Here is a 14,412-nt window from a genome sequence, read left to right as displayed (position 1 = left end):
AGTGGATAGGTATGAACAATTCATTGATTAGGTACTTTCACTACTATAAGCAGAAGTGGTATCTAATCAGGAGGAGGAACTACTCAGAGTTCACAAGGAATTACCGTATCATTTACAGACCTACTTTGGCACAGTGCTCCAGGTTTTTGCAGCATTAGGCAGCAGGCTTGGCAGTTATTTGAATCAGATTCAGAAAATGGTCCTTACATAGACTTTCTCATCTTCTTGCTCTCCTAAGGAATATGTTACTCCAAAAATCTTCTGTGCTATAGATTTATGTTTCAACAAGGTGAAGGATGACAGTTAATAAGTCTTTATTTCCCCACTTTTTCTTAGGAGCAGGAACTATAAAAATATTTACCCCCACCCCAAAAAATATTCAAGAAAATAAGTCAATAATTTATTTTGCCCATTTAGCCTCTTTAATTTACTGAGCAGATAGAAAACTATTTTAAATTATAATTCTCTTGAAGTAGAAGAATTTGTAAAGTAAATCTATTCTCTGTAAATATTAGCAGTTTCCCCTCTGTACTTTAAGTGTCAATTTAAAATAAATCATGCATCAATTAAAGAAAACAGAATGCAATCTACCGGTAGCTTTAACATGAAATTTCCTTGAACAATATACAATTTCTAGAGGCGCCAAAGGTAATCTGACTCAAGCAGCTTTCTGAAAAATAAAATTATTCAGGGACAGATTTTTATTGCAAATATTTACTCAAAAAACTACTATATACAGCATAATTTTAATACCCATTTAAAACATTTAACAGTGAAACAAAATTTAAGAATTCAAAGCACATTTTAAGAAGTAAAAATGTAGCATTTTAAATAAAAGTTTATTAGTACTTCAAAGCAAACTACTCTTATTCATATTATTCATTTCTGTATCTATTATTTTCTATATGATAAAAAAACTGAAAAAATCAATTTAGCAGCCATCTTAAGGATAAATTAGGCTAAATATCCCAAACCAATTTTTTACATCCTGCTTTAGGTCCCATTTGAAGTTTCTATTTTACAATTACAGAAAAAGTCACTTAAACATGGCTGAATTCATGCCAGTTTACTGCTTTACAAATATCTACATTAATCTGTACTTTGGTTTGGTTTCCAGACCATGTTTATGGTTCTATTTCTAAAGAAGATCATTAAAACAATATTAAAAGCATAATGGCTACAGGATTTTCAACAATGGATTTCTACTTTATACAACTAGTTCATCAAGGGATTTCTGCACAGCGTACACACTGACAAAAAGCACAAATATAAATTTTTATTTTAATAATTTCACTTTCACTGAAAGTTTAATTAAGGTAAGCTTACAGCCTGGCAGGCTAACACTTGTATGGAGGTACACAGATTCAAATATTCTGTTCACATGCTTCTGGCAGTCTGGAATGTTATATTATATTCAAAATTAAGTTTATGTTCATCCAAATTCTCATTAGATCAACTAATTTAGCATTCTAAACATGCTCCATTTACCAGAATCATACTCAAAATGAAGCTCTCATTAACAACGCCAATCAGCTATTATTTTAAATCAATTATTCCCAAAAGGCATGTGGTTTCCAAATTTCTTCCTTTAAGTTAATTGAAAAGGATGTACAGGTAATAAGGATTTTTAGCTTAGGACTGATGGAAATTTCAAAAGCTTCATTAACATAACTAATATTCTAATAATCAATTCATATTGATCACCAAGTTCCATGTCCTTGAAAACTGCGAAATGACTTTTTCATTGCAAACTTAACTTTCATTAAATCTTACTCATGTTTTAAAAACTTCTTGGAAATTCATACCTAGTCATGCTATTAATGATGGATTGATTTAATAACCTAGGCTCAACATACAGGTAAAATATATGAATGGCCTCCCTTACATTTTTCTATGTCTGCGCTCTGCAACACCACTGAGGTCACCTGATAGCACTGTTCCAAATGGTCTTACTATTGGTACACTAAAACTTAGAATGCCTAGTTAATTTCAACTTCTTTCTTTTTCATCTACCAGGTCTCCTGTTGTCTCTGTTGTGCTAAGACTATTTTCTCCAGGAACGTTATCTGTTTGATCAGACACTACAGCATCAGTCTTGGCTGAAGGATCACCACTACCCTTCTGAAGAATCTCTGTGGCTTCAAACTCAAGCACTTCTGATGGAGTCAAAGGTTCCAAATGAACACTGCCTTGCTCACTAACATCAGAACTAACAGATTCACGTTCATCTCTTTTTCTCAAAAACTGATCAATACTAACATCACCAGATGTTAACCGCAAATCTTTAATATTCTTGGAAGAAAATCTAGCTTCACCAGCATTGCGATCCTCAATCTGATCACATGCAATGAGGTTTTCTGAACTTTGGCACATCTTCAACTCTGTTTCCTGACATATGTGCTCTACTTGTTTTTCCTTTTCCACTTTATCTGCATCAATAGTTGAATCATAACCGAAGATATTCTTTGAGCCAGTTTCCTGATCTTCAAGACAGTTATCATTTTCTTTATCTGAAACGGATATGTCTTCTTCACTTTTTGTTGTTGATGAGCCTTCAAATAAATGCACATCACATCCATTTTTTATTTCCTCTGAAGAAGCTTCATCTTGTTTACTGAAAAAATAAAGCTACTTATTATCTATTTCTTCATAATACAATGTATTTGAATACTTACTTTCAAAGTAAAGACATTTCCTGAAAAAGAAAAAAAGGCACACTTGCCCACCCAAAAAAGAAAAAAAATCAAAGTCCCCAGTCCTTGCCATGATGTTACAATTTAGGAAGTGGCCATTTTCTTAGGCAGCAGAGTGAGAAACTCCATAGTCACATATTCAAAGGAGTCCTGAGGAGTTAACTCATTAGTTTTGATCCTCGTTATCATTACTTTACCTGTTCATACTCTTGCTTGATTTTAGTTAAAATGTGAGTGTGCTTATTAGCTCATAAGAGTACTTTAAATAAGGAATGAATGTATGTGGGAAAAATCCTATTTTCTTTTTCTTTGATTTACATGTCCTCTTAGGATTAGCATGTTTTTCCTAAGCAAAAGCAAGTAAGCATTCACAAAGATTTTACTAATTTCATAACAGCCTAACTTAGAAAAACATGAACACATGTCTAAGAAATATGTAAGCATAAAACTTGAATACCTGTAAGTTTACATGTATACGTGTCTGTGTATGTATACAGACATACGTAAGTAAGATGTGTTACGCTGATGTGTTAACAGAAACTCTGATGTATTAACAGAAACTATTCAGTGAATATAATTTCCTATGCTATATAGTAGAACCCTGCTGTTTATCTATTTTATATATAATAACATATATATATGTTAATCCCAAACTCCTAATTTATCCTTCCTCCACCCTCTTTCCCTTTTGGTAACCATAGTTTGTTTTCAATGTCTGCAAGCCTTAGAAACAGATTTCCAAGATGATCTCAGGTCACTTATATAGATGTAACAATGCTTATTTTACCAAAAAGAATTTTAATGATTACATTTATCTTATTTCTTACATTAATCCACCTGGAATTTAGACTTTTTTGTAATGAAGTACCCATATATCAAAGCAATGTTATCAAATAGTCATTTATTATTTACTAAATTATATTTGTAAGGCTGTTTCTCTGCTATTTAATTTGTTCTGATGTGTCTTTAGACTATTACAAGCCAATACCATCCAGTTTTAACAATTAGAAATTAACATTGTACTTCATTATCTAATAGGTTAAATCACCTACATTCTACTGTTCTTCTCCCTAAATTAGTAGTTTGAAGAAGTAAAAGATATTTGTACACGGATGCTCATTAAAACAATGTTTAAAATAGTGAATACAGAAACAATCTAATATCTAACACAGCTATGATTTTTTAAATTGTGGTATTAATAAATAGAAAAATATGAATCCTACTTGAAACACCACTAATTTCCAAATCAAATCCAATTTGGATTTTCAATTAAGTGCTCATTAACCATAATTTGGAAAAAATGACCTATCACGTAAGTTACTAATAAATTATTTTGTATCTCAGTAAATTTTTTCTTTAAAATCTTCTAAATTGCACATTTCTCATTGTTATTATTGTGAATTAACTATGTTATGCATTAGATTTTGTAATGACATGTTATGGGTATATAAGAATGGTTCTGCTGCCTTAATACTTTGGTTAATTTCAGTCATACTTTGCTCATTTTCTTGGGTCTTACAGGTCAATTACATTATCTCAAAAAGTTATAATAGTTCCCTCATTTAAATTTGTAAAATTCTTATTTTTGTTCAGATCTTATTGAACTAATTATAATTTACAGAAAATGTTAAATAATATAGATGTGTCTAGTCTTTCTCCTAAGTCCTTAGTTGAATTCTGTTAACTTTTTTCATCCAAAATTCTAGGAAAAATGCTAGATAAAGAAAGGGCTAGATAATTGTCCTGGTCAAGTCTAAGAAACATCGTCAAAAGGTCTTATTCCATAATTTTCTTTTTAGAGGCAATAGATTGATTAATCTCATCAAGTTAACAAGCAGACTATGGTAAAACACACAGCATAAAGACAGAAATGGGGAAAGTAATTAAAAGACAAAATCATCTTTAACTGGAATAAAGTTCTAATTAGAATATTGGATTCTCTTTTGCTAAAAAATAGTGAAATCTCATGTTCTAAGTGTTCTACTCAAGAATTAAATTAAAAAAAAAAACACGTTGAATTTTGAAACTTTTATGTTGAGATCCTACCACACAAGTAACTTATAGCTTTTAAAAAATACTTTAAAAATAAGATTTTAAAACTATTTGCAATAATTGTCACCATCTTATAACCTGCAGCATCTTGTAACTATTTTCATTTAACAGAGGCAATTACAATCCATTACCATTTTATTTACTTGTACTCTAAAAAATTAACAACTTATAAAATGTATTCTACATATTTAAAAGGCTTCAAAACTAAGGATCTGTAGTATATTTCTGTTGTATTAAAATTTCAAAATTTGATTTTAATTGAAAGTCATTACTAAAAGGAACACCATATATAAAATTTAAATAGCCCTTTCCCAAATAACTGAAATAATATACAGCTCAAATATCATTTTATATACACAAATTTCAAGAGATTCAGCTTTTCCTTATATTTACCTTTCTGAATTTGATGTTTCTGTTTCTCCTTCAGCCAAATTAGATCTTGCAATTTCCTGAAATGATTAATAACATTTTTCTTTTATATTCAAAACTAAGCTTACATTCAAATTATGTTTATATTCAAAACTGCTACTTTTATTAAACTTTCTAGATAAAAAGAACTTGTGTGCTGCCTAGTATTCCAAAGAAAGAGAAAAAACAATTTCTTAAAGTATGTTTTAGAATAACTCTTAAAACTCAAAACAGGATTTCAAAAATTGTTTTTTAAAAAACTCATAAGAATTTCAGTGTACCAAAAGTTTTTGAAGCAAGGATATGAAACAGTTACCCAGTTATAACAATACCTGCTTTCCTTAGATTCTTCTAAGTGTGAACCATAATTGTAATTACTAGAAAACTAGTAAAGCACACCTTGAATTTGAATAAGTCTCATCCACAGTATTTTATACACACATATTAAAAACAGGTACTTAGGTAAAACATTATGAAACTATGATTTTATATTTGGAGTCATGGTAACCCTTCCATTGTCAAACCAAGTAATATTAAATAATATACAAATGAAGTATTTTGATTATTTCAAATGTTTTTTTGGGGAGGAAAGAATATAATAAAACCTCAGTAATAAAGAGGCAAGCTTAACAGTTTATAACAATTAGAAATTATTGAGACTTTACGATGCATGAAGTAGTATATTAAGAACTTTACATTCACTGTCTCATTTAATCTTCATTATTAGATATTATAAACTCCATTTCTACAAATGAGAATAAAGACTGTGCGGGTTAAGCATCAATAGAAAACCCAAGGCAAAACCACAGTAAGTGGTGAAATTTCAAATCTAGGTCCAACTTTTAGTCACTAGAATGATTGATTCAAGTCTGTGAAAGGGATCATGGTGTATTAATCACATACATGTATTTCCCTGCTCTCCAAAAACACTACTAAAATGAGGGCAAGGAAATAAAACAATTTCCGCTCATAAAGACCAAGAAAGCATCAAAGCATACTAACTGTCAAAGAGATGTCAACAAATTTGTAGATGCAAAGTAGCTGGAGGAATAGAAATTAACTTCACAGTGTGGAGGAAGTGATAACTAAACATTTGAACAGGGGAGTGCAAGGAAAAGAGAATCAATTTTCCCAGAGAAGTTAACAGATCTGGTATTTGGAGAAATTCAGTACAATATTCAATACATAAAAGGTAAAAATAAAGAATGAATACTGCTGAGAAATCTAAATACTCTTTCCCCAACTCACACAACAGGTACCTATTCTTTCCTCTACTGCTTAGGCCAAAGGCCAAGTCTTTGAACTGGAGACTGTCTATGGACTTGTGAACACAAGGAATGGCAAAGGGCAGGTAAGAGTTACTGAAAGAAAACAGAAAAATTTAGTAAAGGTCCATAAACTGAATAAAGTGATCCTCATTTCTCTCTCTGCCTGGCTCCCAGAATGCTAGCAGCCAGAGGAACCACTCATCACTCCACCAACCCCAGCTGGAATCTAGGAGATTCCTCTTTGAAGAAAATTATCAGCCTCAAAAACTTTGAGAGCATCCTTCCTACCAAAGAATAAGTCACCTCAGCATCTGATTTTCCTATGCTGAAGTCTAAAAAATTGCCAAGTAGACTGAGCATGTCATACAGCACAGTAATCCATGAAGCAACCTTCACAACATAATCCATGTCAGCAGTTCTCCAAGTTGGTTCACAGACATATGGGGCCTCCAAGACACTTTTAGGAGGCATGTGAGGTTAAAATTCTTGGTACGAAGCAGTAATGAGTAAAAAAGCTGACATTTTAACACAAATCAAGGCACTGACATTGAACCAGTCACTGTATTCTCCACTGGCATACACCAGCAGTAAAATTAATTTTACTAAATGTCAACCCTTGAGTATATGTCTTTTGAATAGTCTGTGTAATGAAATACCAAGCATGCATAAAGTACTGCTGCTGCACACCAAAAACACTTGGGTTTGTGATTTAGTTGTAAGATGAACTTGGCCAAATTTTTTTTCATGGAACATCATTTTTATTTTTAAAGAATGACTGTCAAACTATGAATATTTAGACCTGAGTATTCAGAAGGTATTTTCTTCAAAAATGACAAAATGAGTACGTCACATTAAAGTAAACAATCAAACAGTGTTTGTTGCCAGGAATAAAATTCAAGAAAAATTTAAATCTTAGGATAACTTGTATCTACTATTCATGAGATAAATGCTAATACTAATGAATGTGATTACCTGATTTGTAATATGAAACATGGCAAAACTTGGAGGATCTATGTGACTTGTATATATTCTATATATTGAATATACAGAACAAATATACTCTAAATGACTAATGAACAATGTTATAAAATCACATACGGATAAAAGATCCAAACAAAGTGCAAGCCTGACCAGTAGATTTTAATGAACCGCAGAGTACAAAATGTTCAGTGATATGATGTCAGATTCCACATTGCAACAAAGCTTTAAGAAAATTTCCACATGTCTAATTTTGATGTCATAAAAAGAATATCATAATTATCTGAGATTATTAAAGTACTGGTTGAAGCTGGGTATTCTTTATATATTTCAATCAAAATATATCACAACAGACTGAATGCAGAAACACAAGAATCTAGTTTCCTTCTGCTTAACTAGACATTAAAAAGATAAGCAAAAGTGTAGAACAATTTATTCTAAATAAATTTTTGTTTGCAAATAGTTATTTTTCAGGAAAATATTTATATATTTTTAAGTAACAATATTTTTTAAATTTCATATTTTTATTTTCTAGTACCATAAACATCAATAAATTTTAGGAGTACTAGGGGGAATAGATAGATAAAATAGGAATGTACCCTGTGGTATGCTGCACTGCACAACCTGTCCCTGTACAAACATAGGGTTTTTGATCATCTTTTTTGTGCTTTAATTTTTAACATGAATGAACATTCAAGGTGTAGACATCCTTTACATTACACAGATTAAAATAAACAAGAGAATAAAGAAAGAGGCTAGGAGACATCAGAGACTTTGCCGGAAACAAAATAAATATATATGATATATATATTCAATATTCCTGGAGATATATTATTATATACATTAAACAAGAACAAAAAAAAAACTGAAAACAACTGAAGAACAAATAAAAAACTAAAGAGCAATTCAAAATAAATATATGGCAACTAAAATAAGTAATTAAGTTTAGAAAATCTTTTTTGAAAGACCAAATGAAAAGACAAAAAGATGGAAGGCAAGAAAGAAAATGCCATACAATCAGAGAAGTTGATGCAGAAAGTAGCTGTCATCAATAGGAGTTTCCAAAAAAAAAAAAAAAAAGAGAGAACAGAGAAGAAAATAAAAGTGAAAATTTACCAAAAAAATAAAACAAGAAAATTTCCCCCAAACATAAATATCTAAGATTACAAAGGCTTATCAAATTTGTACCATAATGAAAGAAAAAAGGATGATGGGTGAACATATGAAATTTCAAAACACTTGAGATAAACATTAAAGTTTCCAAAGAACAAAATAATATAAACACCAAGTGGACCAAAAATGGCATCAGACATAATGAAAACAATACTTTTAAAAATGCATAGGAAAAATGTTTTCTATGAATTCAGCCAAACCATTAATATCATTAGAATAAATAGTTATAAATTTACATGAAGTGAAAAAAGACACAACCTTTCTATGGAAATTGTTAAAGGACATATTTCATCAAAATAAGGAGTAAAACAATAAAAGGACTCACAGTTCAGGAAACAGGACATCCAACACAACAAAGTGGCAAAGTAAAACCCTGATCAACAAACTATGCATCAAGCTTAGAGAGTAACTAGTTTAAAGCTGACTGGAGAGAAGATCTCCAGATCCTCCAACAATTTTTTTGGATATGTGTGAACATTCTGAAAAAAATACTTCCAGATACTGAACAAACTGCAGCATTTAAAAAAAGCATTAGGTACACAGAAGAGTAAACAAATCAGTAAAAATATAATTTTACCTCAGAAAAACAAAATGAAGTATAGGAAAGAAAATTATTGTACATTTCCTAGCTCAGTATGCTGCTGCTAAGTTGCTTCAGTCGTGTCCGACTCTGTGCAACTCCACAGACGGCAGCCCACCAGGCTCCCCGTCCCTGGGATTCTCCACGCAAGAACACTGGAGTGGGTTGCCATTTCCTTCTCCAACGCATCAAAGTGAAAAGTGAAAGTGAAGTCGCTCAGTATAGTGGTACCAAAAATTGTGATGTTGGGATTTCTTGGTGGTTCTTTGGTAAAGAACTAGCCTGCCAATGCAGGAGACATAGGTTAGATCCCTGAACTAAGATCCCAGATGCTGCAGAGCAACTAAGCCCATGTGTCACAGTTAGTGAGCCCGTGCTCTAGAGTCTGGGAGCTCCAACAATTGAGCCCATGAGCCGAAACTGCTGAAGTCCTCATGTTCTAGAGTCTCTGCTCCATAACAAGAGAAGCCACTGCAATGAGAAGCCTGCACACTCCAACTGGAGAGTAGCTCCCACTCTCTGCAACTAGAGAAAAGCCTGCACAGCAATGAAAACCTAGCAGTTAAAAATTTTTAAAAATAAAAAAGTTGTGCTGTTAACTGGGCTGAGATCAGTGCTATGCCAAGCCACAGAGTTACCAGAGACAAAATACATATAAAATTTACCATTTTAACCATTTTTAAATGTATAGCTGTGGTATTAAATAGCAATACATTCACATTGTTACACAACCATTACCACCATCCATCCCCTATAATTTTTTTCATCTTGTAAACCTGAAAAATCTATACCAATTAAACAATAACTCCCTATTCCCTCCTCCCCCAGACTCTGGAAACAACCACTATACTCTTTTTTGATTACTCTCAGTACCTCATATAAATGAAATCATATATCTTTTTGTGACTAACATTTGATTAGCAAAATGTCGTCAAAGTTCATCCATATTGTAGAATTCTCTTACTTCAAATGGGGTGTATACCACATTTTTTATCCATTCATCTGTTGATGGACCCTTGGTTTACTTCCATATTTTAGCTATTATGAATAATGTTGCTATGAAAACAGGGGTACAAATATCTCAACTCTTGAGGAACTGCTGGACCATATAATTTTTTGAGGAATGGCCATACTGTTTTCCACAATGGATATACCATTTTACCTTGCCACCAACTTTCCTGATAGTTCAGTTGGTAAAGAATCTGCCTGCAATGCAGGAGACCCCGGTTCGATTCCTGGGTCGGGACGATCTGGTGGAGAAGGGATAGGCTACCCACCCCAGTATTCTTGGGCTTCCCTTGTGGCTCAGCTGGTAAAGATTCACCCTGCAATGCAGGAGACCTGGGTTTGATCTCTGGGTCAGGAAGATCCCCTGGAGAAGGGAAAGGCTAGCCACTCCAGTATTCTGGCCTGGAGAATTCCATGGACTGTATAGGCCATGGACTTGCAAAGAGTCAGACATGACTGAGCGACTTTCTCTCACTCACTTAAATGCACAAGGTCTCCAATATCTTCACATCATCATCATCATTTGTCTTCTGGTTCTGGAGATTCTGTGGGGCTTTTATGTTTCTTTTTTTAAAAAGTAACCAGTCTAATGGGTGTGAAATGGTACCTCACTGTAGTTTTGATTTGTATTTATCTAATATTTAGTGACATTGCACACCTTTTTATGTGTTTATTGGCCACTGATAAATCTTCTTTGAAAAAAATGTCTGTTCAAGTCCTTTATGCATTTTTTAGTTGGGTGGTTTTTGTAGTTATTGTGTTTATGAATCCTCTATATATTCTGGATATTAATCCCTTACAGATATATGATTTGCAAGTATGTCCTCGTATTCTATGGGTTGCCTTTTTATTCTCCAGGTAGAATATTTGATGCACAAATTTTTTTAATATAAATTTATTTAATTGGAGGCTAATAACTTTACAATATTGTATTGGTTTTGCCATGCATCAACATGAATCCACCATGGGTGTACATGTGTTCCCCATCCTGAACCCCCCTCCCATCTCCCTCCCCGTACCATCCCTCTGGGTCATCCCAGTGCACCAGCCCTGAGCATCTTGTATCATGCATCGAACCTGGACTGACAATTCGTTTCACATATGATATTATACATGTTTCAATGCCATTCTCCCAAATCATCCCACCCTCTCCCTCTCCCACAGAGTCCAAAAGACTGTTCTATACATCTGTGTCTCTTTTGCTGTCTTGCATACAGGGTTATCGTTACCATCTTTCTAAATTCCATATATATGCGTTAGTATACTGTATTGGTGTTTTTCTTTCTGGCTTACTTCACTCTGTATAATAGACTCCAGTTTCATCCACTTCATTAGAACTGATTCAAATGTATTCTTTTTAAAGGCTGAGTAATACTCCATTGTGTATATGTATCACAGCTTTGTTATCCATTCATCTGCTGATGGACATCTAGGTTGCTTCCATGTCCTGGCTATTATAAACAGCACTGTGATGAACATTGGGGTACACGTGTCTCTTTCAATTCTGGTTTCCTCGGTGTGTATGCCCAGCAGTGGGATTGCTGGGTCATATGGCAGTTCTATTTCCAGTTTTTTAAGAAATCTCCACACTGTTCTCCATAGTGGCTGTACTAGTTTGCATTCCCACCAACAGTGTAATAGGGTTCCCTTTTCTCCACACCCTTTCCAGCATTTATTGCTTGTAGACTTTTGGATAGCAGCCATTCTGACTGGCATGAAATGGTACCTCATTGTGGTTTTGATTTGATGCACAAAATTTTTAATTTGTACAATTTTTTTCTTTCATTACCTGTACCTTTGTGCAATATCCAAAAACTCACTGCCAATTTCAACATCATGAAGCTTTTGTCCTTTGTTTTATTCTAAGAGTTTTATCATTTTAGGTATTACACTTAAGACCCTCATCAATTTTGAGCTAATGTTTGTATATAGTGTTTGTGTATAGTGCTGGGTAAAAGTTCAACTTAATTCTTTGCATGTGAATATCCAGTTTTGCCAGCATCATTTATTAAACAGACTGTCCTTTCATCATTGGTCTTAGCATCCTTGTAAAAATCACTTGACCCTATATATATAAAGGTTTATCTCGAGGCTCTCTATTCTATTCTACCGGTCTATGGGTTTGTCTTAATACCACACTGTTTTGTTTACTGTAGCTTTGTTGTAAATTTTAAAATCAGCATGTTTGACTGCTGTTTTTTTTTTTTTTTTTCAAAGCTGTTTTGGCTATTTGAAGTTCCTTGAGTTTCCATATACATTTTAGGATGAGTTTTTTTATTCCTGCAAAAAAAAAAATCTTTGGGATTTTTGTAAGGATTGCAATAAATCTGTAGATTGCTTTGAGTAGTACTGGTGTTTTAACAATATTAAGTCTTTCAATTCATGAACATGGGTTGTCTTTCCATTTATGTCTTCTCTAATTTCTTTCAGCAAGGTTTTATAGTTTCTTTGTAGAAGTCTTTTACTACTCTTTGATAAGTTAATTCCTAAGTACTTTATTTTTTTATGCTATTGCAAATTGTTTTGTAATTTCCTTTTCAGATTGTTCATTTCTTGTGTATAGAAATACAATCAATTTTTGTATGTTGACCCTGTATCCTACTATTTGGCTGAATTAACTTTAATTCTAATATGGTTTTTGTGTGGAATCTTCAGGGTTTTCTATATATAAAATGATACCATCTGCCAACATATATAATTTTACTTCTTTTCCAGTTTGGATGCTTTTTATTTCTTTTTCTTGACTAACTGCTCTGCCTAAAACTTCCTATGTTGGAAAGTAGTGAAAGTGGCCATGTTGCCTTCTTCTTGATCTTAAGAATTAAATCTTTTAGTCTTTTACCATTGAGTATGATGTTTGCTGTGGGGTTTTTCTTATATGGCTTTATCATGTTGTGGTAGTTTCCTTCTATTCCTAGGTTGCTGAGCATTTTTATTATTCAAGTGTGTTGAATTTTGTCAAACACAATTTCTGCATCAATTGAGGTGATAATGTGGCTTTTATTGCTTTCTTTCATTGATTTGGCTTATTACATTGATCATATTCATATATTGAACCACTCCTGCATTTCAGGAATGAATCCCATTTGTTCATGGTATATAATCCTTTTAATATATGGCTGAATTCTGTTTACTAGAACTTTGTTGAGGATATTTGCATCAATGTTCATAAGGAACTTGGTCTAGTTTTCTTTCTTCTAGTGTCTTTTTCTGGCTTTGGTATCAAGGTAATGCTGGCCTCATAAAATGAGTTTAGAACTATTTCTTCCACTTCAGTGCTTAGAAAAGTGTAAAAGAAGAGGTGTTAGTTCTTATTTAGATGTTTTTTAGAATTCACTAAAGAAGTTGTCAAGTCAAGAGGTTTTCTTTGTTAGATTTTTGCTTACTGATTCACTCTAGTTATGTGTCTATTCAGGTTTTCTATTTCTTTATGATTTAGTCCTGCTGTTTCAAGTTTCTAGCGACTTGTCCATTTCATGTAGGTTATCCAATTCACTGGCATACGGTTCACAGTACTCTCTTATGATCATTTTTGTTTCTATAGAAACAGTTCTACTGTCCCAACTTTCATTTCTGATTTTAATAATTTAAATCTTCTCTCTTTTTAAGTATTTCTGGCTAAAGGTTTCTCAATTTCATTGGTCTTTGCAATAAGCCAATTTTTCTCTATTGCTTTTCTATTCTCTATTTATTTCCACACTAATCTTATTTTTTTCCTTCCGTTAGCTCTGGGTTTAGTTTGCGTTTTTTTTTTTTTTTTCTAGTTCATTAAGTTGTACAGTTGGGTTGTTGCTTTGAGATCTCTCATTTTTTAATGTAAGGATTTACAGCCATATATTTCTCCTTCAGTATCACTTCCACTGAATTTTTAAAGTTTTGGTTATGTTGTGTTTTTGCTTGCATTCTTAGATCTAAGTATTTTCTAACTTCCCTTGTGATTTCTTTAATCCACTGGTTGTTTTAAAATGTGTTAATTTCTATGATCTGATGAATTTTTCATTTTCCCTTTTTGATACCTGATATTGTCCTGATGTGATCAGAGAAGATACTTTGTATGACATCTATATTTTAAAATTCACTGATGCTTAATTTGTGGCTTATACTATATGGTCTGTCCTGGGAAATGTCCCATGTGCACTTGACAAGAAAGTGTATTCTGTCATTGCTGGGTACAGTGTTCTGTGTATGTATGCAAAATCTAATAGGTTTATTAATAAACTTCCTAGCTCCCTACTTATGTCTGATTATTCTA

General features: G+C 32.7%; 1 protein-coding gene across 7 annotated transcripts in view; it reads right to left on the bottom strand.

Moving 5' to 3' along the window:
• Positions 1–399: 399 nt before the first annotated feature.
• ZNF280D (zinc finger protein 280D) overlaps positions 400–14,412 on the bottom strand; it is a 129,589-nt gene continuing 115,576 nt past the window's right edge. For all 7 annotated transcript variants that reach the window (XM_061431184.1, XM_061431190.1, XM_061431189.1 and 4 more), the window contains 2 exons: positions 5,139–5,194; positions 400–2,614 (listed from right to left, as the gene is read on the bottom strand). In XM_061431184.1, the coding sequence (XP_061287168.1) occupies positions 1,990–2,614; positions 5,139–5,194 (681 nt within the window). In that variant the 3' untranslated portion in view covers positions 400–1,989. The remainder of the gene's footprint in view (positions 2,615–5,138; positions 5,195–14,412) is intronic.

Source organism: Bos javanicus, chromosome 10, assembly GCF_032452875.1.
Source record: "Bos javanicus breed banteng chromosome 10, ARS-OSU_banteng_1.0, whole genome shotgun sequence".
NCBI lineage: Eukaryota > Metazoa > Chordata > Mammalia > Artiodactyla > Bovidae > Bos > Bos javanicus.
The sequence above is the reverse complement of the archived record's forward strand: the minus strand, read 5'-3'. Positions and strand labels throughout refer to the sequence as shown.